Source organism: Trichomycterus rosablanca, chromosome 24 (assembly GCF_030014385.1).
Source record: "Trichomycterus rosablanca isolate fTriRos1 chromosome 24, fTriRos1.hap1, whole genome shotgun sequence".
Taxonomy (NCBI): domain Eukaryota; kingdom Metazoa; phylum Chordata; class Actinopteri; order Siluriformes; family Trichomycteridae; genus Trichomycterus; species Trichomycterus rosablanca.
In genome coordinates this window covers 8,104,227-8,129,307 of record NC_086011.1, presented here as the reverse complement: position 1 = coordinate 8,129,307, position 25,081 = coordinate 8,104,227, and the positions used below count along the sequence as shown (strand labels likewise).

At 43.2% G+C, this 25,081-nt stretch overlaps 3 protein-coding genes across 4 annotated transcripts in view; all 3 read right to left on the bottom strand.

Moving 5' to 3' along the window:
* plekha6 (pleckstrin homology domain containing, family A member 6) overlaps positions 1-2,325 on the bottom strand; it is a 109,440-nt gene extending 107,115 nt beyond the window's left edge. For both annotated transcript variants that reach the window (XM_062987046.1, XM_062987047.1), the window contains exon 1: positions 2,113-2,325. The gene's annotated coding sequence lies outside the window, so the exon portion shown is untranslated. The remainder of the gene's footprint in view (positions 1-2,112) is intronic.
* Positions 2,326-7,622: 5,297 nt separating this feature from the next.
* On the bottom strand, positions 7,623-16,116 carry LOC134301814 (protein phosphatase 1 regulatory subunit 15B). Its single transcript, XM_062986706.1, has 2 exons — positions 14,154-16,116; positions 7,623-10,739 (listed from the first exon to the last, which is right to left on the bottom strand). Exons 1-2 carry the CDS (start codon positions 15,969-15,971, stop codon positions 10,548-10,550), a joined length of 2,010 nt encoding a protein of 669 aa, XP_062842776.1. The 5' UTR covers positions 15,972-16,116; the 3' UTR covers positions 7,623-10,547.
* A 4,389-nt stretch (positions 16,117-20,505) lies between these two features.
* pik3c2b (phosphatidylinositol-4-phosphate 3-kinase, catalytic subunit type 2 beta) overlaps positions 20,506-25,081 on the bottom strand; it is a 67,972-nt gene continuing 63,396 nt past the window's right edge. The window contains exon 33 of the mRNA XM_062986235.1: positions 20,506-24,137. Within this exon, the coding sequence (XP_062842305.1) occupies positions 23,946-24,137 (192 nt within the window). The 3' untranslated portion in view covers positions 20,506-23,945. The remainder of the gene's footprint in view (positions 24,138-25,081) is intronic.

Below are 25,081 nucleotides of genomic sequence, written 5' to 3'. Positions count from 1 at the left end.
ACTTTTGTGACTTGACTGAGACTCTAGCCCAAAGACTCATGTCTTGACTTGGACTCTAGCCCAAAGATTCTTGACTTGACTAAAAACTTGTGACTTGACTTGGACTCTAGACTAAAGACGTGTGACTTGAACTTGGACTCTAGCCTAAATACATTTGTAACTTGACTTGGACTGTAGACTAAAGATTTATTACTTGACTTGCACTCTAGCTTAAAGACTCACAGCTTGACTTGGACTCTAGTCTAAGATACTTGTCTTGGACTCTCGCCTAAAGATTTCTGACTTGATTTAGACTTAATCCCAAAGACTCATGACTTGACCTAGACTCTAGACCAAAGACTCATGACTTGACCTAGACTCTAGACCAAAGACTCATGACTTGACCTAGACTCTAGACTAAAGACTCACAGCTTGACTTAAACTCTAGCCCAAAGATACTTGTCTTGGACTCTAGACTAAGGATTTCTGACTCATGACTTGACATGGACTTCAGCCTAAAGAGTCATGACATGACTTGGTTTCTAGCCCAAACACTCATGACTTGACTTTGACTCTAGCTTAAAAACTCATTACTTGATTTGAACACCAGACTAAAGACTTGTGACTTGACTTGCACTCTAACATAAAGACTTGTGACTTGACTTGGACTCTATCCTAAAGATTTGTAACTTGAAATGAACACTAGACTAAAGACTTGTGACGTGACTTGGACTCTAGCCTAAAGACTCATGGCCTGCTTCGGACTTTAGTCTGAAGACTCATGACTTAAATTGGACTCTAGCCTAAAGACTCATTACTTGACTTAGACTCTAGACTAAAGACTCGTGACCTGACTTGGGTTCTAGCCTACAGACTTGTGACTTGACTTGGAGTCTAGACTAAATACTTGTGACTTGACTTGGATTCTAGTCTAAAGACGAGTGATATGACTTGGACTCTTGCCTAAAGACTCATGACTTGATGTGGACTCCAGCCTGAAGACTCATGACTTGGACTTTAGTCTAAAGCTTTGTGACTTAATTTAGACTATAGCCTAAAGAGTCATGACTTGACTTGGATTCTAGCCCAAAGACTAATGACTTGACTTGGGCTCTAGCCCAAAGACACTTGACTTGGACTCTAGCCTGAAGATTTCTGACCTGACTTAGACTCTAGCCTACAGACTCGTGACTTGATTTGAACACCAGACTACAGACTTGTGACTTGACTTTGACTTTAACGAAATATTTGTGACATGACTTGGACTCCAGCCTAAAGACTTGTAGTTTGACTTGGACTCTAGCCTAAAGTCCAGTGACTTGACTTGGACTCTAGCCTAAAGACTCATTACTTGACGTAGACTCTAGAATAAAGACTCATGACTTGACTTAGACTCTGTCTGAACATCTGTTTAGTAGTAAATTCCTTATTCTTTTGATGTCCAGTTTTTAAAGACACTAAATGAAACGTATCCCGTCCAAACAGAGCATCAGAATAATCACGCACACGCTCATACATCATCATTACGCAACAAATCCTGACTGCCTTCAGCGAATGAGCGAAATGTTTATGTAACCGCGTAAGCATCACGCTACAATCCAACATCTTCTGCAGACCGTCTGAGCCACTGACATTAGCATGCTGTTGGCATAAAGGGATTACGATTGCTCACGCTGGGCGTCTTTCCTGCTCCCAGAACCCACATGACTCAAACAAACACAGCATTGAGATAAAAAAAAAGCTGAAAGAACATAAGACAGCATGGCAGCTGGTGCCATTCTTGGGGAGAGTGAGACACACGTGGTCACATGGCATCCGTAATGAACGATGGACGCCACCCCAAATGAAGCAGTACAGTCCGTTATTTCTTTGCGCCGTTGGGATAAACATAAACATTAAAACAGGGCACATGGAACATGAGCGTCATGGAACATGGAAGCTTTGCAAAGCAGCTTACCCTTGCGCACACACGCAGTTAGGAATTACACTCGTTGGAGGGTAAACAAGCTTGTAACCCCCATTTTTTAAAATAAAAGCATTAAAAAAGGTTAAATAGATCAGCAAGGTCATGCCTCGCACTTCTAATTAAAGCCAAGACATGACCACTATTCATAAACATGAATGCATCCTCACCAGCCACCTGCTCCCAGCTTCCCTCGTAGGATCGGATTACCCCTCTCCAGTATGTCCACAAAATGTACGAATCACGTCGCTTGATTAAAACCGGGCTATAAAAAGGAAACGGTACAGGATACTGAGCTGGAAAAAGCTCCGGCTACCATTCAGTAAACAGCTACACCAGTACCAGTGGTTGTGATGGTTTAGGTTTAGGATGCTCTACAATAACACGCATCCTCCTCTCAGCCTGGGATGAAAGGAGGGACAAAGATGCATCAGAAAGACGGAGGGAGGGGTGGAGTGAGAGAGCGTGCCTGGTGCAAATCCGAAGGAGTCACGTGACCCGGTCTGAGCCATCCATCAGGCGTGCGGGGAGAGAAAGAGGGGAACAAGGAGTCTCGGTGCTAATGAGTCCAGAGCACAGTGGTGGGTGGCAGCATCACAGCTGCTGCTCCATGTTTCCATTAAAGCCACAGAGAGCTCTAATCTTTGACGACCCGCCCCCGGCGCTGAGCCGGCCAATAGCAGCACGGCACAGATGGACCGCATCTGGTGAGACTATACATGGAGGGATGGGAGGCATGATGGTGCCAGAAAACATCTTTTGGTTTATTTAATTTTCACTAACATTACCTGGTGTTCTGAATACACCTTGGACAGGGTGGCAATCCCAAGGACCTGGGTTCGATTCTCTGTTCCGCTCACATTCTGTAAAGCACTTTGTACCCTCCTCTGTTGACCTTGTTGGTTATCTTCCAAAAACAAGCCTGTAAGTTGATTGGCTGGTTATTATTAATTATTAAGCTGTTATTACGCAACCCCACCATTGCTGAGATCCAGGTATTGTTTGATTGGCTTCAGCGAGCTGTTGATAGCTAGATCAAATCCACCTGCTAGCAGTTGTGCTTCAATGGAGAGTATGAAATTCAAGGATATTTAAAGATACTTATCTTTTGTAGGAAGGAATTCAAAGGAACGGTCACTTTTAATGAATTTAATTTGTTACTTTTAATCGTGGCATAAATCTTGACCAATATGTAATCATACATGACTGTATTAAATCTCAAACACAATCAGTAATGTTACAGTATGGGGGAAACAAACACTCAACCATCACTGATTTTTATTATTATATGTCCGATTCCCTCTGACTGCTCTCACTTTTAACCTAGGCATCCACGTTAGCCAAGGATGACTGTAGACCAGGGTTTTTGTCACAGCGAAAAATAATAATAAAATAAACTTGTGCAGAAACGCCCCCTTGTGGAGGCTTTATGTTACATCTTGTATAGAGAATAAGAAGCAGAAAAAATGATGGACAAAATGTAGGTCGCTTAAAAAACACCACAGACACAGGTGACACACTTATTCACCCACCACAAATAGATTCTTACATATAGCAATAACACACACCTAGATCTACAGAAGCCCAGAAGGGTCATGTGATGGTTTATTTTTTAAGTTGTTTTTATTCCCACATTCTTGTAGTGAAAATTGCCAAGAATAAAGATGGAACAGATGACTAATAGTCAGTGGCGGCTCCTGCCAAATCTCTCAGGGGGGGCAATTGTTGCGATGATGGCCAAGGTGACCCGTTCAATGGGTAAATTTACATTTTCAGCATTTAGCAGACGCTTTTATCCAAAGCGACTTACACAATGAGCGGAACACGACGAGCAATTGAGGGTTAAGGGCCTTGCTCAGGGACCCAACAGTGGCAACTTGGTGGTGGCGGGGCTTGAACCGGCAACCTTCTGCTTACTAGTCCAGTACCTTAACCACTGAGCTATCACTGGCCCTACTTCAGGAACATGGAGAGAGACCAGCTTTACCATTAATCATAAAATTAAGTAAATTTTACCACACGAACAGCAGCAGATCCTGAGGTAATGGGAGTCATGTTGACGAGATCGCTAGCTGCTCCAATTAGCGCTACACCAGGTTACGTGTGACGCAAGCACGTAAGTGCGAGCCCTCCCGGAACCCATACAGATTGTATTGCAGTGCCTACAGTTTGAAAAAAAGTGCCTTAACATGAGAGTCTATCAGAGCAATCTGGGGCGATTTTCAATCAGACTGAAATCTCCCAAAATCGACGCTGATAGGACTACGATATTCAGAGGCAAGACAGACTGTCCAGAACAGTCACAGCTAGTTTAACACTGGTTGAATGTCATAGAAAAATGTCTTCCCTTTCGCCCTTCGCCGGTGGTGCGTCGCCCGATCGGCCTAAGGAACAAATCGCCCATGCTAATAGTAAACCAGTAACACATTTTAATTGTCTTACTGTCTTCATCAAAATTGGCATAGCCAGCTTGGTGGATTGTATAAGCATTTGCTATCACAAAAACACTATAAAATACAAACTTGGGGGCGGCACGGTGGCTAAACGGGTAGCACTGTCGCCTCTCAGCAAGAAGGTCCTGGGTTCGATCCCCATGTTGGACGGCCCGGGTCCTTTCTGTGTGGAGTTTGCATGTTATCCCCGTGTCCGTGTGGGTTTCCTCCGGGTGCTCCGGTTTCCTCCCACAGTCCAAAGACGTGCAAGTGATATAACCTCGTGAACTGATGAACCTCGTGTACTGAGTAACTACCGTTCCTGTCATGAATGTAAACAAAGTGTAAAACATGACGTTAAAATCCTAATAAACAAACAAACAAACAAAAGAAACTTGGGGGAAACAAATATAAAAATATTGGTATTTAAAAACCCACATGGCCTTTTTGGGCTTCCATAATTTATGGTGGTTTAGATGAAGGTAAAACCACGTTATTTTTTTTATTATAATTTTTTTTTCTCGATTTTTTAAAGTTGCTTTTTTCAAGTTTTGTATTGTTTTCGTGTGGTAACACAGCCTTATTTAAAAATAATATACAGGCTAAAATGTGGTATCGCTTAACTGTTTTTGTCCAGAGTAACAACTTCTTAAAAATACAACTCGAAAAAAACAACTTAAAAATAAAAAAGACACTTAAAATTATTTAAAAATAAAAACGTTTAACACAAGTATTATTTTCAACGAGTCATGCAGGAACCTTAACCGAACAGCAGGTGTCGCTGTTGCAGCGTCAATATTTATTCTCCACTTAACCCAGTAGAAACGGTCTTGCTAGCGAAATAGACTGTGTAAATTCAAGCGTCACATAACGTTATTTATGTATTTTTGGTAAGTTAAATAGGCTAAAAACACGTAAATTTACCTAATAGCCCAGTACATAAATAAATAAAACAGAAGTAAAGTGATTTTATAGATTCAGTTGAATATTTGAATGTGTTTTATCCAAGGCTAGTTCTGACAGGATTTCTGACACTAAGGGTTTAGGGCTAATTTAGGGTTAAGGGCCTTGCTTATAGGCTAAATATGGCAGCGTGTAAATAACAGTAGTTTAACTACTAGTTTAATTATTAATCATTAATCTAGTTCCTTAACTGTTTAGCTACCTCTATCATTGCCCAGACAGCGTCACGTACTTACAGTATTCTTTACTCTTCTGTAATGCTAGTGAATGCATGAAGTAAGAATGTAATATAATTATCTTTCATCATCAAAAATTACCAAAAATACAGAATTTTTTTTTTTGTTCTTGTAATGGAATGTATTTAGCAGGGTTCTGTGGTGGCACAGTGGTACAATGTGCCAGCCCACTATTGTTAAGATCCAGAGTTTGAATTCGTATACAGAGTATATTGGCTATGTCTGAGGGGGTTGGCAGAAGCCCCGAGATGGATTGGTGTCCTGTGATTCCAGGGAAAACAGACCCATCGTGACCCTTATGGCAAGGACGGATTAAGGATAGTCTGGGCCCCTGGGCAAAGAGTTGCCCAGGGCCAGCATCCCTAGAAAGTCAAGGAGCCATGGTAAACGACTTCTATGGAAGTCAAGGGCCCCATAGCAGGGGCCCTCGTGATCAAGGGCCCTCTAATGGTATGCCCTGCTCTTCTCTAGGGCCCCCTGGTAGGGGCTCTCATAACCAGGGCCCTCTAAAAATATGCCCCCCTCTTTCCTAGGACCCCTAATAGCCAGAAGTCGAAGTCAGAGCAGTGCCACAACGCCTCATCCATTTTCATAAGGGGCCCAAAAGCATGGCTAGGGCCCAAAAGCATGGCTAGGGCCCCCAAAAGCATGGCTAGGGCCCCCAAGAGGCCCTGGGGTCAAAGTCCATAATAGTCAGAGGATCCTTAAAATGGAGGGCCCTCGGAAATAAAAATATATTGTATCATAAATGTTGATAGGCATCGCAAAATGTTTTGGGCCAGGGCCCCCCCGGGGCCCCCTGACCTCAAGGGCCCCTGGGCGCTGGCCCCACTGGCCCAGTCAGTAATCCAGCCATGCCTTATGGTACAGTACAGTAGGGAGAGTAGCCTGGTGGGTAGAGCTTTGGGCTATCAACTGAAAGGTTGAGAGTTCGAATCCCAGCCATGCAGCCACTGTTGGGTCCTTAAGCATGGCCCTTAACTCTCTCTGCTCCAGGGGCGCCGTACGATGGCTGACCCTGCGCTCTGACCCCAACTTCCAAAGAAGCTGGGATATGCGATGAAATAATTTCGTTGTACTGTACGTCTGTATATGTATATATGACAAATAAAGGCATTCTTCTTCAGTATAACATAGAAATAAAATCATAAATTCAGCATCTAATCTCATTTTAATAAGAAAATAAAGATTCCTGCGTCACTTTGGCTTTATGTTTGGGTCTGCATAGTAGCTAAATGCTGCCCACCATTGGGCATTACCAGAACTTCTTTTAAATCATATTTATAGGTGTCGCACAGTTCTTTTATTGTACAATGCTAATGCAAGTGACAGTGTATTTACTTTTAGATTTATCAGTACACAGACCCTGTGATTCTAAAAAAAAACTCTGTAAGTACTACACTACACTGCAACTACCAGTCTATCTAGGGTAAACACACATTTACTTGCATCTAGAGGCAGCTATTTTAGGAGGTCTTAGGGACCAAAAGTACCTAAAGAAAACTCACACCTGCCTGGGGAAAAAAAAGACAGTGACTAAAGGTTCCCAGTACCCATGTTGCCACACTTCACCACTTCTACCAGCTGCACCAATGTGCCGCCCCCATTATTTAATACATTGTTCGTCAGCTGGAAAAGTTTGGACACATGATGCAGTAGTCACTACAGTACATAAAACTGAAGACCGAGACATCTAGTGGAAAGTACTGCTAATAAGAAGGGGTGTCTGCATAATACTGTATATAACATTACATTTAGTGATTGATGCTCATGTTTTACCACTACTGTATCTTGGTCAGGGTAGTAGAAGGTCCTGGTACCCTGGAATCACGGAGCACAATGAAGCAACACACCCCAGACCCCATCGCGAGGCCTCACCCACCGCCCTTAAAACACAGTCAGTCATGTCTGTATGTTGATGCCAGAGCAGCCAATAGCAATGCTTGGGATTCGAACGCTGTATCCCAGTCGTAGTGGGTTAGCATGATTAAACACTGCGCCACCCACGATTGCATCCTATAACTAAGTGCTCAAAAAGTGGACACAATACAATATTTAAATATTAGCTTTATTATTTTATACTTAACTAAACATGTCACAAACCCAATATTAACTGCAGATTAATTACACTCCTTAATGTTTTACAAAAATAATATGATTCAATAATTAAAGCAACCCTACTCTTTGACATCAATCATGTTCTTACGTTAATCATGCGTTTTATTCCCTGCATTTCTCGTTTAAGTCACACACAGAGTTCACCCACTCGGTTACAGCTGCCACAGACGCGACGTCCGGCTAGAGACACCTACACACGCCACAGTGATCTTCAAGCACTGGAAACTCAAGCGGGATTCAAAGACGACACAAGGTAGAAGTTCAGAGCTAAATAGGACCATGCAGAGACAGAGCAGAAAACCTAGCGTTCTAACTGAACCTGTAGATATTATTAGCCTATAGATATTAGGTTTTCGCTGGTGTTTAGCTGGTGCAGCTAGTGTTCATTTCAGTGGGTTGCATGGCTAAACACTTGGTGATCTTAGTGATCCAGGACAGAAGTGATTATCTTTGGCTTAAAGGTTAATAGAGGAATTAAGACGGGCTACGTTTAGACAGGCTGGGGAAGCTGACGGGTTTATAAAGGTTTTATATATTTATTGACTTTTGGAAAAAAAAAGTTTCTTGTTTTAGTTACCTGTAACTGTGCTCAGGTTTGGCATAACTGGCTACGTCTGAGGGGGATGCCCTGCAAAAGACTACGATGGATTGGCACCCTGTCCAGGAATTTCCTGCCTTGCCTAGTGGTTCCCAGTAAAACCAGACCTCCCATGACTTCCATAAAATATGCGTAGCATCATAGTAGAAATACTACAAAATACAAAATAGAATTTTTGAGCGATAAAGATGGCATTCCCCATTGGTATTTGCTGGTTATGCTATTGTTGGCGCTTTAATTTGATTCTACAAGGAAAAAATTGGAATATGCCATCACCCAGATTGCAATTTACTTCTCACAAGCTTAGAGGTGCCAATGGACAGCTAATGCCCCTCTCAAATAAACCAAGAATGCCATCCTTCCTAACAGAGAGAAGGTTGAGTTAGCCCTCAATAACTTGAGCATCACCAAGAGAGGAGAGTTTGAGGTGTAATAGCTACAAAGCCAGAGGCGAATGTTTTAGTGTTCCACCACTCTGGAATTCTCAAAGTCAAGAGTATCACATCCAGAGTAGCACACAGTGCTCATGCAGTCACCTTGACCAGCCAGCAAAGGCCACAGTCGCAGCAGTTTTGAGAAACAGCAACCTCCCTCGCTCAGGCAGAGCCCATTGTGACTATTGGATGCCTAGCCAGCAAGGACCACAGTTGCAGCAGCCTTGAGAAACGTCAACCTCCCTCTCTCAGGCACAGCTTATGTGACTATTGGATGCCCAGCCAGCAAAGGCCACAGTTGAAGTAGCCTTGAGGAACTCCTTCAACCTCCCTCTCTCAGGCACAGCCTATGTGACTATTGGATGCCCATCCAGCAAAGGCCACAGTTGCAGCAGCCTTGAGAAACTCCATCAACCTCCCTCTCTCAGGCACAGCCTATGTGACTATTGGATGCCCATCCAGCAAAGGCCACAGTTGCAGCAGCCTTGAGGAACTCCACCAACCTCCCTCTCTCAGGCACAGCCTATGTGACTATTGGATGCCCATCCAGCAAAGGCCACAGTTGCAGCAGCCTTGAGGAACTCCACCAACCTCCCTCTCTCAGGCACAGCTTATGTGACTACTGGATGCCCATCCAGCTCTCATGATTCAATCTTGAGATCTCACTGGTGGTAGGAGAGCGCATTTGACCGCTTCCTGGAACTAGCCAATCAATCACCAATCTGCAGATCATATAAACACTCTTAAGAAAGACTGCTAACTTCAGTCTTCAGTAGACTAATGAAACCTCTAGCCCACCCAAAAAACAGCAGTTTAGCCCTTTCGGATTCCTGTTTATGGACGCTATGGTATCGTTGGGATTTGAATTTGCGAACTCTGGACCACAGGGTTTCTACAGCTGTTGTCGTGATGTTGTGAGGTTCTATAGTCCGTCAGCTTAAAGTAAGCACTTGCAATCCGTCCCCTTCAAGACGCGATCTTAAACTGTTTTGAAAGAAAAGCCCTATCTGCTGCCCTTTTTAAATACATGACCTGGTATTGGCTGCCACGAGTCACTGAAATTGAGCTGCACCATTTGGCTATCTTGAACACCCAGGGATGGATGGCTCTGGCATTCTTGAAGCTTGGACACAATTTCTAACACAGGGAAATGATTCAGTTTTCATTCAAAAAGTGTGAAGTATATTTTAAAACAGGGACAAGTTTCCCCGCCTGTCTAAACACAGCATGAGCGAATTCCCGTGAGTATGTGAAGGCAACAGAATATGCGAACACTACAGATGGCAAAATGAATACTGTTGCTGTAATACTTCAAAGATGGCGAGTTTAAAGGATCACACATATTTTAGTGTCTCGCTTTAATGTTGAAGAGTAGTTAGTGCGTAAGTGACTTGGCATTTGGAGCATTTTTACATTTATAATGTAGATAATAACAGGTGAGCTATTGTTTCCTTCATTGGGTATCAAAAAAATCCACTTATTTAGGGATGCTTTCGATCACTGCATACCCTGAACCTCACCAAAACAAAAACGATGGATCTGCATCATGTGACTCGGTGTGTGATTTAGATACACAGTTTCAGATGTGAAATGCGTACACAGATGCAATTTGATAGCTCTAACATTTAGACATTAAACACCCTGATTAACTGACTAACCTCCTAACAACCAACTTGCTCCTTTAATTGAAAACCAGAGTAAGGGTAAGCACTTCAAGCTCTTTTACCTTAAAATAAACAAACTATATATATTTAAAGTCATTTGCATTAAAAAGAAAAATCACAATCAGCCATTAAACACCAAACCGAAAACATAGAACATAAATCAGCTACTAGGATGGAGTCTCTGAAAGGTGAGCAGGCGGAAGGTGGGGGCCAGGCAGTAGCCGATGCTCTCCTCCACTTCCTGTACGCGACGCCGGAAGCGGCAGCGGTCGCGGGCGTACTCTTCCCACGGGCCGTGCCGCTCTTCGTCGCTGCTGGCGTAGAACTCCTCCACCTCTTCCACGAAAGTCACCTGCGTTAAACACAGAGCTGAGGTTTAACAGCATGCAGCAGGGATGGATAATGGAATTCAATTTTTTACTTCAATGCCAGCAAGTAATTACTGTTTTGTAACATGTATGTTGTTGGGATGCATCAAAAAACAGTACAACTGGAAGAAAAGCCCTTAAGGTTCTGTGTACTTTCTATAAGCTACCATTACTAAGACGTGGCAACAAGGGAGAGTCCTTAACTGTGACGTTTTATGACCCACTTCCTAAAATCTGTACAAAGCTCTGCCTAATTAGCACAGTCAAACTAGTCCTATTAAAACTCTGTCTAATTTATTTATGTATTTATTTATAAGGATTTTAACATAATGTTTTACTTACATATATAATACATTGATCAGCCATTACATTAAAATCACCTCCTTGTTTCTACACTCACTGTCCATTTTATCTGCTCCGCTTACCATATAGAAGCACTTTGTAGTTCTACAATTACTGACTGTAGTCAATCTGTTTCTCTACATACCTTTTTACCAGCTTTCATCCTGTTCTTCAATGGTCAGGACCCCCACAGGACCACTACAGATCAGGTATTATTTGGGTGGTGGATGATTCTCAGCACTGCAGTGACACTGACATGGTGGAGGTGTGTTAGTGTGTGTTGTGCTGGTATGATAACGCCTCACTGTCACTGCTGGACTGAGAATAGTCCACCAACCAAAAATATCCAGCCAACAGCACCCCGTGGGCAGCGTCCTGTGACCACCGATGAAGGTCTAGAAGATGACCGACTCAAACAGCAGCAATAGATGAGCGAGCGATCGTCTCTGACTTTACATCTACAAGGTGGACCAACTAGGTAGGAGTGTCTAATGGGGTGGACAGTGAGTGGACACTGAGTCACTCATACCAGCATAACACACACTAACACACCACCACCATGTTAGTGTCACTGCAGTGCTGAGAATCATCCACCACCTAAATAATACCCGCTCTGTGGTGGTCCTGTGGGAGAGAATGTATGCAGAGAAACAGATGGACTACAGTCAGTAATTGTAGAACTACAAAGTGCCTCTATATGGTAAGTGGAGCTGATAAGATGGACAGTGAGTGTAGAAACAGTGCAAACGAAAAATCTCCCAATATCCCTATATCTCCCAGTCTAGTCACAACCACAAACCCCCATTTAATCAATGACAGGCGGATCACCACAGGCCCTGCCAACACATGTCCAAGCTGCAGCCTCTTCTTATCACCTGCCAGCATTGGTTCCCCATACAGAGATCCACCCCAAGCTCTGTGCTCTCATATTTCAGATGGGCCCAAAATGGCCTAGTTATTATGGGTATTATATCATAGGGCAGAATTATTTTTTCATGCTTTAACAGTTGGGCTAATAGCTTTGAATAGCCTGAAGTCAGAGAGGAAAATGTAGACTAGCATGATTAGATGATTAGTAACAAAGCACTGACTCACACTTCCCTGAATTATCAAAGCGTTGCATCACATGAACAGAGACGGGGAAAAAGGATGATGGTCTGCTTGCACTGCTTTACATCATTTGTACACCCCTTCATGAATGTACCTGTAATAACCGTGATTCACATCCAAGCTGTGAGTACTGATGCTAAATGTACTTTGACAGACATGGCTGATTTGGACACGTCATTTAGGTTCAAAGTCTACACCTCAATAAAGATACTATTTACCCTATTTACACTACATGGCCAAAAGTATCAGGACCAGGACACCCCTCCCAATTATTGAGTTCAGGTTTCTTTCATATCCATTACAATATATTACATGCTGGAGACTCGGGTAGCGAAACAGGCTGTGTTTCCCAGTGGAACAGGACCTGCATCAACTCTGACCAGGATAAAACGGTCTACTATGCTAGCCCACCACTGCTGAAATCTGGGTTCAAATCTCATTAGTGCTATTGGCCGACCAGGTGTCTACGCAAACTTTACAGTGCAGCCAAAGCCCTATAATAGATTGGCGTACTGTCCAGGTTAGTCCGGTATTTCCCAGTATAACAGGACCTGTGGCTATTATAACCAGGATAAAGAGGTCTACTAGTCCAGCCCTTCACCACTGAGATCTGGGTTCAAATCTCATTAGTGCTATTGGCCGACCAGGTGTCTACGCAAACTTTACAGTGCAACCAAAGCCATACAATAGATTGACGCCCTGTCCAAGAAAGTCCTGCCTTTTGCCAAGTGTTGCCAAGTGTTTCCTGGTGGGACTGTATTACAAAGGAAAAAAGAAAACTTATCAATAGTTTAGAGAAGGGTTCCTCCCTGTTTCAGGATAGCAGTGCCCCTGTGCCCAAAAAAACTAGGTTATAACCCTAATTTTGAAACACTTCAGCAGGTAAAGTCCGGTGTCCTTTAAATAGTCACATTTCAATATGTGATGAGAGGAAAATCCTATTAGTCATTGTGGTGCACTTTATCTGATTCAGTGGGAAATTTGGTTTATACAGATTTCCCCCTCACACGCCACCTACTAGCTGTGCGTTATGATGACGACATTGGAACTGAAATATACACTGATCAGCCATAATATTAAAACCACCTTCTGGTTTCTACACTCACTGTCCATTTTATCAGCTCCACTTACCATTTGTTCTACAATTACTGACTGTAGTCCATCTGTTTCTCTGCATGCTTTAGTAGCCCCCTTTTACCCTGTTCTTCAATGGTCAGGACCCCCAAAGGACCACTACAGAGCAGGTATTATTTGGGTGGTGGATCATTCTCAGCACTGCAGTGACACTGACATGGTGGTGGTGTGTTAGTGTGTGTTGTGCTGGTATGAGTGGATAAGACACAGCAGCGCTGATGGAGTCTTTAAACACCTCACTGTCACTGCTGGACTGACAATAGTCCACCAACCAAATATATCCAGCCAACAGCACCCCGTGGGCAGCGTCCTGTGACCACTGATGAAGGTCTAGAAGATGACCGACTCAAACATCAGCAATAGATGAGCGATCGTGTCTGACTTTACATCTACAAGGTGGACCAACTAGGTAGGAGTGTCTAATAGAGTGGACGGTGAGTGGACACGGTATTTAAAAACTCCAGCAGCACTGCTGTGTCTGATCCACTCATACCAGCACAACACACACTAACACACCACCACCATGTCAGTGTTACTGCAGTGCTGAGAATGATCCATCATCTAAATAATACCTGATCTGTAGTGGTCCTGTGGGGGTCCTGACCATTGAAGAACAGGGTGAAAGCAGGCTAAAAAACTATGTAGAGACACAGTTGGACTACAGTGAGTAATTGTAGAACTACAAAGTGCTTCTATATGGTAACTGATAAAATAGACAGTGAGTGTAAAAACAAGGTGGTTTTAATGTTATGGCATAGCAGGTGCTTTAAAATCACTGTTATTTGCCAACAAAGAAGTTCTACACCACTAACCTTTTTCACCCTGTAACACTCGGAGAAGCCGCTGTCCATCCTCTCCTCCGCCTCCTCTTTCCTATAGCGCAGATTCCCGCCAGACGTCGGTTTCTTAGCGCAAACCCTGGCTGTCTTGCAAGTCCTGATAGGTGCCTGGAAGTTGAGGGGACTGTAAGGATCTGATGAGCAGCTAAAAGAGTTCCAGAGTCTCAGGCTCTCGGCCTCGTCCGTCGACGAGCAGGCCTCCTCGCTCAACTCCTCGCTTCCCTGGGGTCCGAGGGGTGAAGGGCAGGATGATGGGGAGGAACTCAGGAAAGACTCGGGTCCTGTCGCGGGCTCTGCGGAGGACCCTGAAGGCGACGGCTCGGCCTCTGCGTCTCTGGATCTCGGAGACGTCGTTACGGCGGCCGTGAAGTTGCGAGGGTCGTAGGGGTCCTTGGTTTGGCACAGTGAATTCCACAGTCTTTCGCTCTCAGGGTCAAGTTCATCAGACTCATCGTCCTCATCCACATCGGTGTCACCTTCATCCTCAGAGTCGTCAGAAACGTCGGACGAGTCCTCGCTGTCGAAGCCGTCGTCGTCCTGGTCACTTTCGTCCTCCGAGTCTGACTCGTCGCTGCAGGGGCCGCCCAGAATGTAAGCGATCGCCTTGTTCTGACACTGATAAGTGGGTTGAACTGGCGAGGCCTCGTTTACACTACTAAGCTCCACCGAGCTCTGTCCTGTTTGCTCCTGCTCTTCCACTTTGTTCTCATCCATGTCAGGCTTAGAACTTTCATCAGGTTTGCCCCCGTTGCTTCCATTCCCATGACAACCAGCATCAGAAGCACAAGCAGTACTGTCGTTTTCTAGCAACTGCTCACAAATATTCATATTGCTCTGCCTCATGTTGGACAATTCATCCTCCAAACTGGAGTATCCATTGTCCTGATCTGGTGTCAGAACTGCCACCTCGCTGCAGGCGGCGGCAGTCCTTGTACCAACTTGAAGCTCAACAACGTGTTCGTGAGCGGACGACAGCCTCGCGAGGGATTCCAGCCTGGCCGCGTGGAGGCTTTCATTGTCTGACCCTTTGAAGCATAAAGGTCCAGCGCTTTCGGGCAGCATCCATTCTACCTTGTTGCTGAGCACCAACAGTTCTATAGGCTCGGGCGCTGCACCCGTTGACCCCTGGTCACTATGATGCTCTCGGCAATGCAGCGACTTTGTTTTGACATCAGTCGACATTCTAATCTGGTACAAACAGGGCAGAGTTTCGCCTGATCCCCCAAATCCGTCCCACCACCCGAAATAGGTGGTTTTTATTGACGGATCCTGGGACCAGTCGTCCAACTTGGACTGCGTCGCTTCTTTTTGCGTAGAGGCCACATTTAAGAAACCCTGGCTTAGTAATTGTTTCACTGCTGTGAGGTAGCTGGTTCTCATCCGGGCTTGGGTTTGTGTTTTAGGGTCCATATTCTGGATCCCTAATTTGCTTAGAGAGTCTTGGGTCAACAAGGTGAGGCTTCCTGTATCGCCTAAGGAATTAAACCTGGTTTTCTTGTCCTGACAGCAAATACAGTCTATACTCAGGTGAGCTGAGCTTTGGCCAGCTGGCATGATGTTATCAAATCCTGGAACTAGAGAAAGCCCAAAGTCAATGGACTTTCCATCTTCACTGGACATTGCATGTGCCCTGCCAGGCAAATACCTGTTAAGAATTGACCATAGTGGCCTCGACCATGCTGAGAACATCCCAATCCACGGGCTTGCCAGATTTTCTCTTGCTGCATCGAGTCTGTTAATGGGGGTCGTCCCCTTTGAGAAACGTTCCTCAGAGTCCACGCTTCTAAACATTGTTATATATTAATTATTTCAATGATTAAATAACAAAAAATGTATAGCGCAATAATAGCGCAACTGTTTGGTTCGGTTGAAAGTAGGTTTAGATAGAATTGGCAGCTAGTTAAGTATCCAAAAACACATGAGGTGATTCACGAAGTTAGTTGGCAAGCGAGAAATCCTAGTGAGAATACTTTAAAGATTTAGAATTGAATTTTAAGGTGCAGTACGAAATTTTTTTGCTAAGCAAAAAAATAAAGCGAGTTAAAAAAAAAGTTCGGTATAGTTTTCACTGCTGTCAAAGCTAAAAATAAAAGACTAAACAAAAACAAAAATCAGTAAAACAGTTGTCAGGTCAGGTTTTATCCGAGAATTGTGTATTCATACTTCAATGTGAGTCCATGGAGTTGCTTGCAGTAACGTATTCCTGCCAGAGGGGTCTCCAAAGTGCAGAATCCCACAAAGTCACGTCCTGCAACTTTAACATATGGCTAAATATTAGCTACCAAATTATAGACGAAGTCTTGCAGCTCAGAATACTGTCCGTAATTAATGATATGTATTTAATAGAGTCAAATGGCACAAGTATTCATGTGATTCAAACATCAGGGACATCTTGCCTGTCAGCTCTCTTCGCGACCCAGCAGTGAAGGCACTCTACACCCATGTTGTCCAAAGCATTCGCGGCGTCCGTATAAGCACCAGCAGTAGTAGCGGAGGAAGAACCGGGCTTATTTCGTGTTGTATATTTACTAGGAATGGAGGAAAAAAGAGAAGAAACTGGCATGACAAAGACCGATCCGAAACACTCCTTACAATCCAAGTCAGACGTGGATATACAAGCCATTTTGAATCTGAAGTCGGTTTGGAAGCTTGATAATTCGCCGCTGTTACGTAGTTCCTTCTGTTCCGATAAGGCCGCTCGCTGACCAGACGCTATAAAACACCGAATAAATTAGATATATCCAGTAGAAGTTAAAGCAATAAACGGTAGAAACAGTCAGAAATAATTAGAACCGCGCTTTTGTGTGGTTTATTCAGCCGAAGCTTTCGGTTTTGTTCGTCCGCCTTTCTTCCTCAATGCTAGCCGCGAAGAGTACAACCAGAACGAAAGGAGATTTCATCAGAAACACTAAGGGAGCGTCTGCAAAGTTACACTATATCACGGAAACGTTAGGGACGGTTGTAAAACAACTGAATGTGTACAAGCACGTTTACGGGTGATTCTACTGTACAATTGCGGGCTCTTTTGATCATCTTAACTTTTGAAAAATAAAATTAGTAATAATTTAGTTTTAATTATGTCAAGATAATGCTTACATGCTTTAGAGCAGGGGTGGGCAATTCAATTTTCCAAGGGGCCACATAAGAAACTGGGACTGTTGTGGAGGGCCGGACCAATAAGGTGAACTTAATTCTGCTCAATATTAATTTGATCTCTTTATAAAAAGCGGTAAATTGTACAGTTCTGATAATCTGTTACTGTTTAGATGTTACAATCAGAAGTAGGCAGAGTAAAAACATCAACATTATTTCACTATTTAATAAATTTTTCAAAATGTGCAGTTTTTTAAACTTTACACTATTTTGATTGGCGTCTAATCACCTCATTTGCTGTTTTTCAATCCTTTGTTATTATTGGATATTCTTTTTAAAATCACAAAGCTGGTCCTGACTGCTTCAGTTCTGGATGTGTTAAACTTTATAAAAAGTCCTTGTTGCTTTTGCAGTTTAGCTAGTGAAGCTTCAGGTGTCGCTCAGCATCGTTCATGTTCTTGTATTTCTCTGTTTAGTACCGTAACAGCGATTTAAAGCCTAAATTGTGATCCTTAAACAGCATTGCATCTGACTTCAGCGAATAAATACTTCAGAACTCCGTGTCTTGTTAAAACTCCACCGTCAATCACACTCAGTTCTGTTCGCCGACATATTACGGTGAAGCCCGATACACTCGCACACACGTAAATCCAAACCTGCGGAAATTTAAAGACATGGTGGTCCCATCAAAAACAATCCTGTTATATTGTATGTGTGATGTATATTTATTTACGTCTGATTTTTAATTGCCACGAACCTTATGCGGGCCGGTTGGAGATGTCTCGTACGATGCCCAGGTCTGCTTTAGAGCAAAGACTTAATGATGGTTACAATCGAGCTTATATAGAATTTTAATATTTCATATTTATTTGCGAAGTGGCAGGGCAAAATGTCATTATGTGTTGGTAATGACGTGTTGCGGTATTGACAATTTTTACTTGTGTAAAATGTGTTTACTTGTGTAAATTTCTTTTTTTCAATACTACCGTATTGATGTAAATGGTAATGACGCTGAATAAATATACTCTATGATCAGGAGGAATACATGGTTAAATTACTCACATTTCCAGACATTAAAATGTTAATCTTCTCTCATGGCTGGCATGTGCTTCCTTGCGAGTCTTTGTTTCCATGGTTACAACATAAAAAAGTGATTCCCTACAGAAACCATACACTGTTGCACCTCACAATCACTGCTGGACTGAGAATAGTCCACCAACCAAAAATATCCAACCAACAGCGCCCCGTGGGCAGCGTCCCGTGACCACTGATGAAGGTCTAGAAGATGACCAACTCAAACAGCAGCAATAGATGAGCGATCGTCTCTGACTTTACATCTACAAGGTGGACCACACTAAAACACCACCACCATGTCATTGTCACTGCAGTGCTGGGAATAATCCACCACCCAAATAATACCTGCTCTGTGGTGGTCCTGGGAGAGTCCTGACCATTGAAGAACAGGGTGAATGGGGGCTAACAAAAGTATGTAGAGAAACAGATGGACTACAAAGTGCTTCTATATGGTAAGTGAAGCTGATAAAATGGACAGTGAGTGTTAAAACAAGAAGGTGGTTTTAATGTTATGGCTGATGGGTGTATAATCACAAACAGAAAACAGACTGTGAGAAGTGAATTGTGCAAGAAGAAGCCCGTTTGTTTTGATAATAAACAATTTTGTCACTCATGATTACTTGCAGTACCAGTAATGATATAATCTACACATTATGAAACACTACCTACAGCCTGATGTAACTCTGGTAACATCTGAGCTCAGTGTGACTCACAAACAAAAGCGTTAAAGGCTTTTCAACAGTGAACCAAATTCGTGAGAGAAAAATATTGTGAAATCTTTAAAATGACCTGGATTTTGATGCTAATTACTAATTAAACATGGTCTAATCGTCATCTGATATAATTAATCTAAGTTAATAACATGTTAGCAATTGTACTTTGTTTATATTAAATCCATTACTGAATAACACTAAAAAACACAGAACCTAATGAACTGCCCTTTTCAGGTCATTCTACCAAAAGTATGTGAACACCCCTTTTAAAAATCTAAATAAATTACTGAAACTGAAAGAAGACGGTGGTATAACCTCAGGCAAACTTCCTGATAATGCCAGGACATGCTTTTTTTTGGCTGTGGATTGATGACGATGTGGATTTTTATGTTGTTTACGGCCTCTGTGCACAAATTAAGGTCATTAAGTCTCATTAAGGCACAAATTCCTATAGACACAAACTAGTGGAAAGACTTTCCTTAAGAGTACAGGCTGTTACAGCAGCAATGGAGAGCAAACCGATAGCATACGAATGCCCATAGTTCTGAAAATAGGAAGTCGGCCATAGTCATAGTCACATGTCCAGTTTATTTTGTAGTTGCTTCCTAATTCATTTATTGCACCTTCCAACTTCTTACAAATTTCCTTGCTGCTGACCGGCACTCCAGAGCGACTACTTTTTTTATATAGAGATCCGTATAGTGCACGGAGAGTCACGCACTGATCTCCATTATCCCCCGTCTCTGTGCAGGCACCATTGATCAGCCAGCTGAAATCGTAAATGCAGCAGTTATGAGAAATCCCCTCTGACTTTCCCTCTCTCAGGTGCATATAGGCGCCTCGCCTGCCGGTAGCAGAGCTGAGATTCGAACTCACAAGTTCAAGTTGTCAGTACTGGTGTGCTAGTGTGTTTTACCTCCTAATAATATTATTTGTAGTCTAGTAAAGCTGAAAGAGTGACTAAACGATCTTTTCATCAGGATATGGTTCATATAATAGGGTGGAATGTATGGAATGAAGCAGAGTGTGTTTTTTATTATTATGACTAACATCAGTGATACGCAGTTTGTTTTTTTTGTAGGGTTGGCGTGATTGCAGGTTTTCATTCCAACCAAGCAGGACTTTGCCTCATTCCTCTTGTTTAATCAGATGTACCTCTTGCCTGGTTGGTATGAAAACCTTAAGACACTGGTTTTTGTAGATCAGATCAGACCACTTATACTACAGGTGTATAAAATCTGTATAATTTAAGAAATCGACTCGGACCCGTATTTTGTGACTTGTGAACATCTCTGCAGTGTACTCCATGAGAGAACGTTTCCTTGGTGCGTAGCAGAAGCAGACAAACGAGCACTGTCGACCCACAATGAACAATGCCAACGAGCTAATCCCGACACATAGACATCGCTGCCAACCGAGCAGCCACAAATCAGCAGTCAAAAACGTCATTTTCCACTTTTATTTAGTGCAAATGATATTAAAACATGGTCCGACAGAACACAACTATGACATAATAATAATCATAATCAAAACAGTGGCACAGAACTGTAAATCACACACATTTTATTTTCATTGTGTACAACAGGATGCCTGTTCATTATGAACGTACATTCTTTTACTTTCGTTTCTCAGGCCGCAGCCTTTATAAGTTTATTAAGGTGGGGTTTTGTACGAGGCGATAGCAATCAGAGCAAATCCTGTATCCAGTAATCTGTCAACATTTCAGTCATTTATTGAAACTAAAAGAAGACAATTAGGGTTGACAGTGTTATAAAACGTCCTGATCATGCCAGTACACGACTTTCCTTTGGCTGTTGACTCTGGAACCTTCATGTGAATTTTGGGTTTTCCTTCCTTTGGTCCTAATTTGAATACACTTTGCCTGCAAGCTACCCTGCTGGGCCTTGGCTAGTACACTCCTACTCATTGAGAATATTCAAATTGGGGCCGCTCAGGTAGCGCAGCGGTAAAAACACACGCTGGAACCAAGAACACATCGTATCGAATCTCAGCTCTGCCTGCCGCCTAAGGCTGAGCGGCCACATGAACAACGATTGGCCTGTTGTTCAGATATGGGCGGGACTAAGCCGGATGGGGTCTCTCTCCCATGACTGGTGCAAGTACGACCTCTGCTGGCTGATTGATGGCGTGCTCTCAGGGTGTGTCTCTCCGTACACAACGCCGAGCTGCACTGCACTCGTCAGAGTGTAGGTGACAAGATGCATACGGCATGCTGCCCACGTGTCGGAGGGGGCATGGGTTAGCTTCGTTCTCCTCAGTCAGAGCAGGGATCGGCATTGGTGGAGAGGAAGCATGACGCAATCGGGCAATTGGACGCGCTAAAAGGGAGAAAATGCATAAAGAAGATATAGATATGTATTCAAATCGGGGCATTTTTTTCTAAACGGGGTACAGTGCATTGTCCCAATTTGGGTACATCCAACTCTAGCTAGGTAAGGGTGAACCAAAAAGCTTACAGAAGATCACACTATGTACTCTGTATTCCTCTAACACTCGTACCATGCTAATTCCCCATCCGACTGTTTCTCCCTAGGACCCTACCAAACGAACACCCTGCCAGATTGGTGCCACCACTGAGACTCGAACCTGGGCGTCAAAGTGTTTTCAACCCTTTATTGTATCCAGTCTGTCTTAAAGATCTGAATGTGTCCTGTTTTCCTAATTACTTTGGACACCCATTTGATTTCTGCACTGATTCCCATTTCTGGCCTCCCAATAAATCAACACCTCAGTCTACGGAAGCGTGTAGTGTGCACGTGACTGCAGAGAAGTGAAACTCTGAGTTGACAATGGAACTAAACAAAAGCCATAGTCAAATATTCAGCATTTGCATGCAACCACTTCCGGAAACCGACAGATGGAGTAAAATAAACACAGAACATAATAGTTCTCCATGTCTAAATGTCCCGATTCAAACCATTTCATTAGAAAAGGAACGAGCGTGAACGAGATTAAGGCTTATCTTTGCTTCCCTTTGTGTGGAAAATAAATAGAGATTGATTAAAAGGTCACCAGAAATGTCAGCACGCAAGTTCTCGACGGCGAATACGGCCCAAAGTGCAATATTTCACAGCATGCGCATGATTCCTATTTACCTACAGATTCTCACTGGAAAATTATAATTAAATAATTCGTTAAAAAAGAAGCGAAGTCCTTTCAAGTTTCATTTTAGTGGAGGCTGGTGAAGCACCTGTGAATAAATCATTTCTGAAATTGCGTGCTATAGGACTAGGCGATATATTAAACGTAAACTGCATGTCTAATGGTCCATAAAGTTCCTGAAATGTTGACTCTGATTGGTCGAAAGGTGCAGGGCTGACAGATACACTAATAAAATATGTTATTAATTGCTGGCAGGATGACCAAAATTTTACACTTGACTGATGAGTCCGATTTTTACTTGTCTGCAACTAAGTTCCAAGCGCGAGCAGTGAATTCTGGAGCTGGACAGCCAGGTTTTCATGGTGCTTCTGACCCTGCGGAATTGTTGCCATTCTTTGCCAATCAATAAAAGCAGTTACATTTTTTGTATTTCCTACATATACAGTCTACTACGGTATTTGAGGTCAATGTGAAGTCATTAATATGTTACAAATTGTTGGCATGGCAACCAATTCACAGTGACTGCTAGTCAGATTTTGACTCCTGCACTCTAGTTAGAACTAAGTTCCAAGCGCGAGCAGTGAATTCTTCAGCTGTCTGATCCAGCTGGCATTTGTCTCAGGTAATTGGCACACAGTACACTAAGCTGCATTGCAACCTTGGCTGGGCAGGACGTCCTGAGCTGGACAGCCAGGTTTTCACGGTGCTACTGACCCTGCGGAATTGTTGCCATTCTTTCTTTAATTGGGATGTATGGATCTGTAGAACTATTCTGATATGATAATGTTTTAAGGGGGCTTTTTTTTTGCATTTATGTTGTGTTTTAATTGGATAACAATATTGAACAATTGACCTTGGGTGGAGAAAAGTCCTAAATAAATATGCATATGGTTAAAAAGAGATTCACTTCGGCTATTTTGTAGTGCAGGAGTTTATGACAGGAGTTTATTATCGCTCAGACCTAGCATGCCATTAAATCAATGGAAGCAGTTTAATTATTCGTAGTTCCTACATATACAGTGTATTACGGTATTTTAAGTCAATGTGAATGTTCCAGGTCAATGGGAGTGTTCCAACTCCCCTTTGCATGGTCGGATTTGGGCGAAAAACAGGACACGTCCCATCACTGCGTATTTAAATCCCTGGGCTAATTTTAATATAAAAAAAGGTAACTATATCGAGTGGACATACAAGTTCGCAATGCAATTCGTTTGCGAATATAAAACGTTTCCTGTTACAGTGCTGCGTAAATAAACTTCACTTGCTAATTATATAATCACAGAGACGTAACAAAACGTCACAACGAAAGCTAGCTCAGAATCGAGCCACATAAACGAACATCTTCACAAGAAATAACTTAACACTTCGTCTCTCGACAAGAAATTCTGAGGCTGTGCAATTGGCAAAACAAAAAAAAAATAAACAAAAATCCTCCTGGAAGACATGCGCCTCCCTCGAAAGCCAAATCGTCCCTCACGGTGTCCTTTATAGCCTTGTCCCATAGCGACGGTCCGTGCAGAATGCAAAAATTCTACAAGAACCTACAGTCTAACAGTCTATGTTTCTCTAGGACGGGAGACCGGGCGACATGCCCCCACTGGGGGAAAAATAACTCCATCTGAGCGCCGACTCAAAACACAAACACTCGAACTCAAAAGGTTCCTTCGTTTTTCAATTCCCCTTCATGTAGTTCATCGACAGGACGCACCGATCGGTTACCGATCTGCCGGATATCCCGATGTGTCACAGACGGGCGTGTGAGCTAGCGGCTGGCGTCGGAGCTGCCCATGCTCAGCTGATGCCAGTCCACCCAGTGCTGGCCGGGCGTGACGTTCTTCAAGGGGATGATGGTCTCGCCCAGCAGCGTGTTCTCCCAGAAGGCGCCCTCGCCCAGCACTCGGAGGTGGATCGATCTCTGGTCCAGGTCGCCGCGTGGTATCCCGCTATACACCAGCTGCGGCCGGAAGAAATTGGGACTTGTGAATGTTAGAATTTTTACACGATACTGCTAAATACGTTAAAGAACCGAAAGTATGTGGACATACCCATACCCATTTGAACAGTGTTGGGATATCTCCATCTGCAAACACTTGCAGCAGAATGGGTGACACTGGAAAGCCTAGTGGGGCTGTGACAGAATGGCATAGTTCCAAATTTCAACTATAGTGCAAATTTTGAAGCAAGAGAGTCTAGGAGTAACAACAGCTCAGCCATCAAGAGCTTCGTGAATTGGTTTGCCAATGAGACCAGTGAGGCCACCGTGAAATGGTAAACAGAACACAAGAATTGGACTCTGGAGCAGCGAATAAAAGGTTGACTTTAGAAACAATTGTGTGCATCCAGCTATAGGACAATAGTTTAGGGAAGGCCCTATGGTTTGCAGAGGAAGTGCTTCAGTAACCAGCACTGAGAGCATTGACCTCAAGATCTTTATCCAAGCCCATAGATGAACTAAATTAGCAACAGCAAGCGGGTGCTGGAGCTAGGTGTTGGGTTCTGGGATACTGGTCAGCCACTTCCAGACCCTACTCCACCTCCAAAACTATATGGCCAAAATTATTCGGACACCTGGCCAAGCTTGTCGGTCATCCTATTAAAAACAAATCGTATTAAAATAGACTGACGTCTGTGTGATCCTTCCAGCTATAGAACATCCACTGCTCTGAGAAGGCTTCACACAAGACTGAAGTATCTGTGGGAATTTGTGCCCATTCATTCATACGTATGTCATTTGTATCATTTGTATGGCTGGGCACTGAAGCCTCGATTAATGTTCCGGTTCATTCCAAACCTGTTCAGGTCACCTGTTCAGGCTTTTCTTGATGTCTTGTGACATTGATTGTGCACAGAAACAGGAAAGGGCATTCCCTAAACTGTTGCTTGATAGTTTGAAGCATA

What these genes read in the sequence shown, in the direction of transcription:
- LOC134301814 (XM_062986706.1), bottom strand. Translation starts at nt 15,971, where the DNA reads ATGTTTAGAAGCGTGGACTCTGAGGAACGTTTCTCAAAGGGGACGACC. An exon ending in AGTGTTACAGGGTGAAAAAG is followed by an intron (nt 10,740 to 14,153) that starts GTTAGTGGTGTA and finishes TGTTTAACGCAG; the next exon opens with GTGACTTTCGTGGAAGAGGT.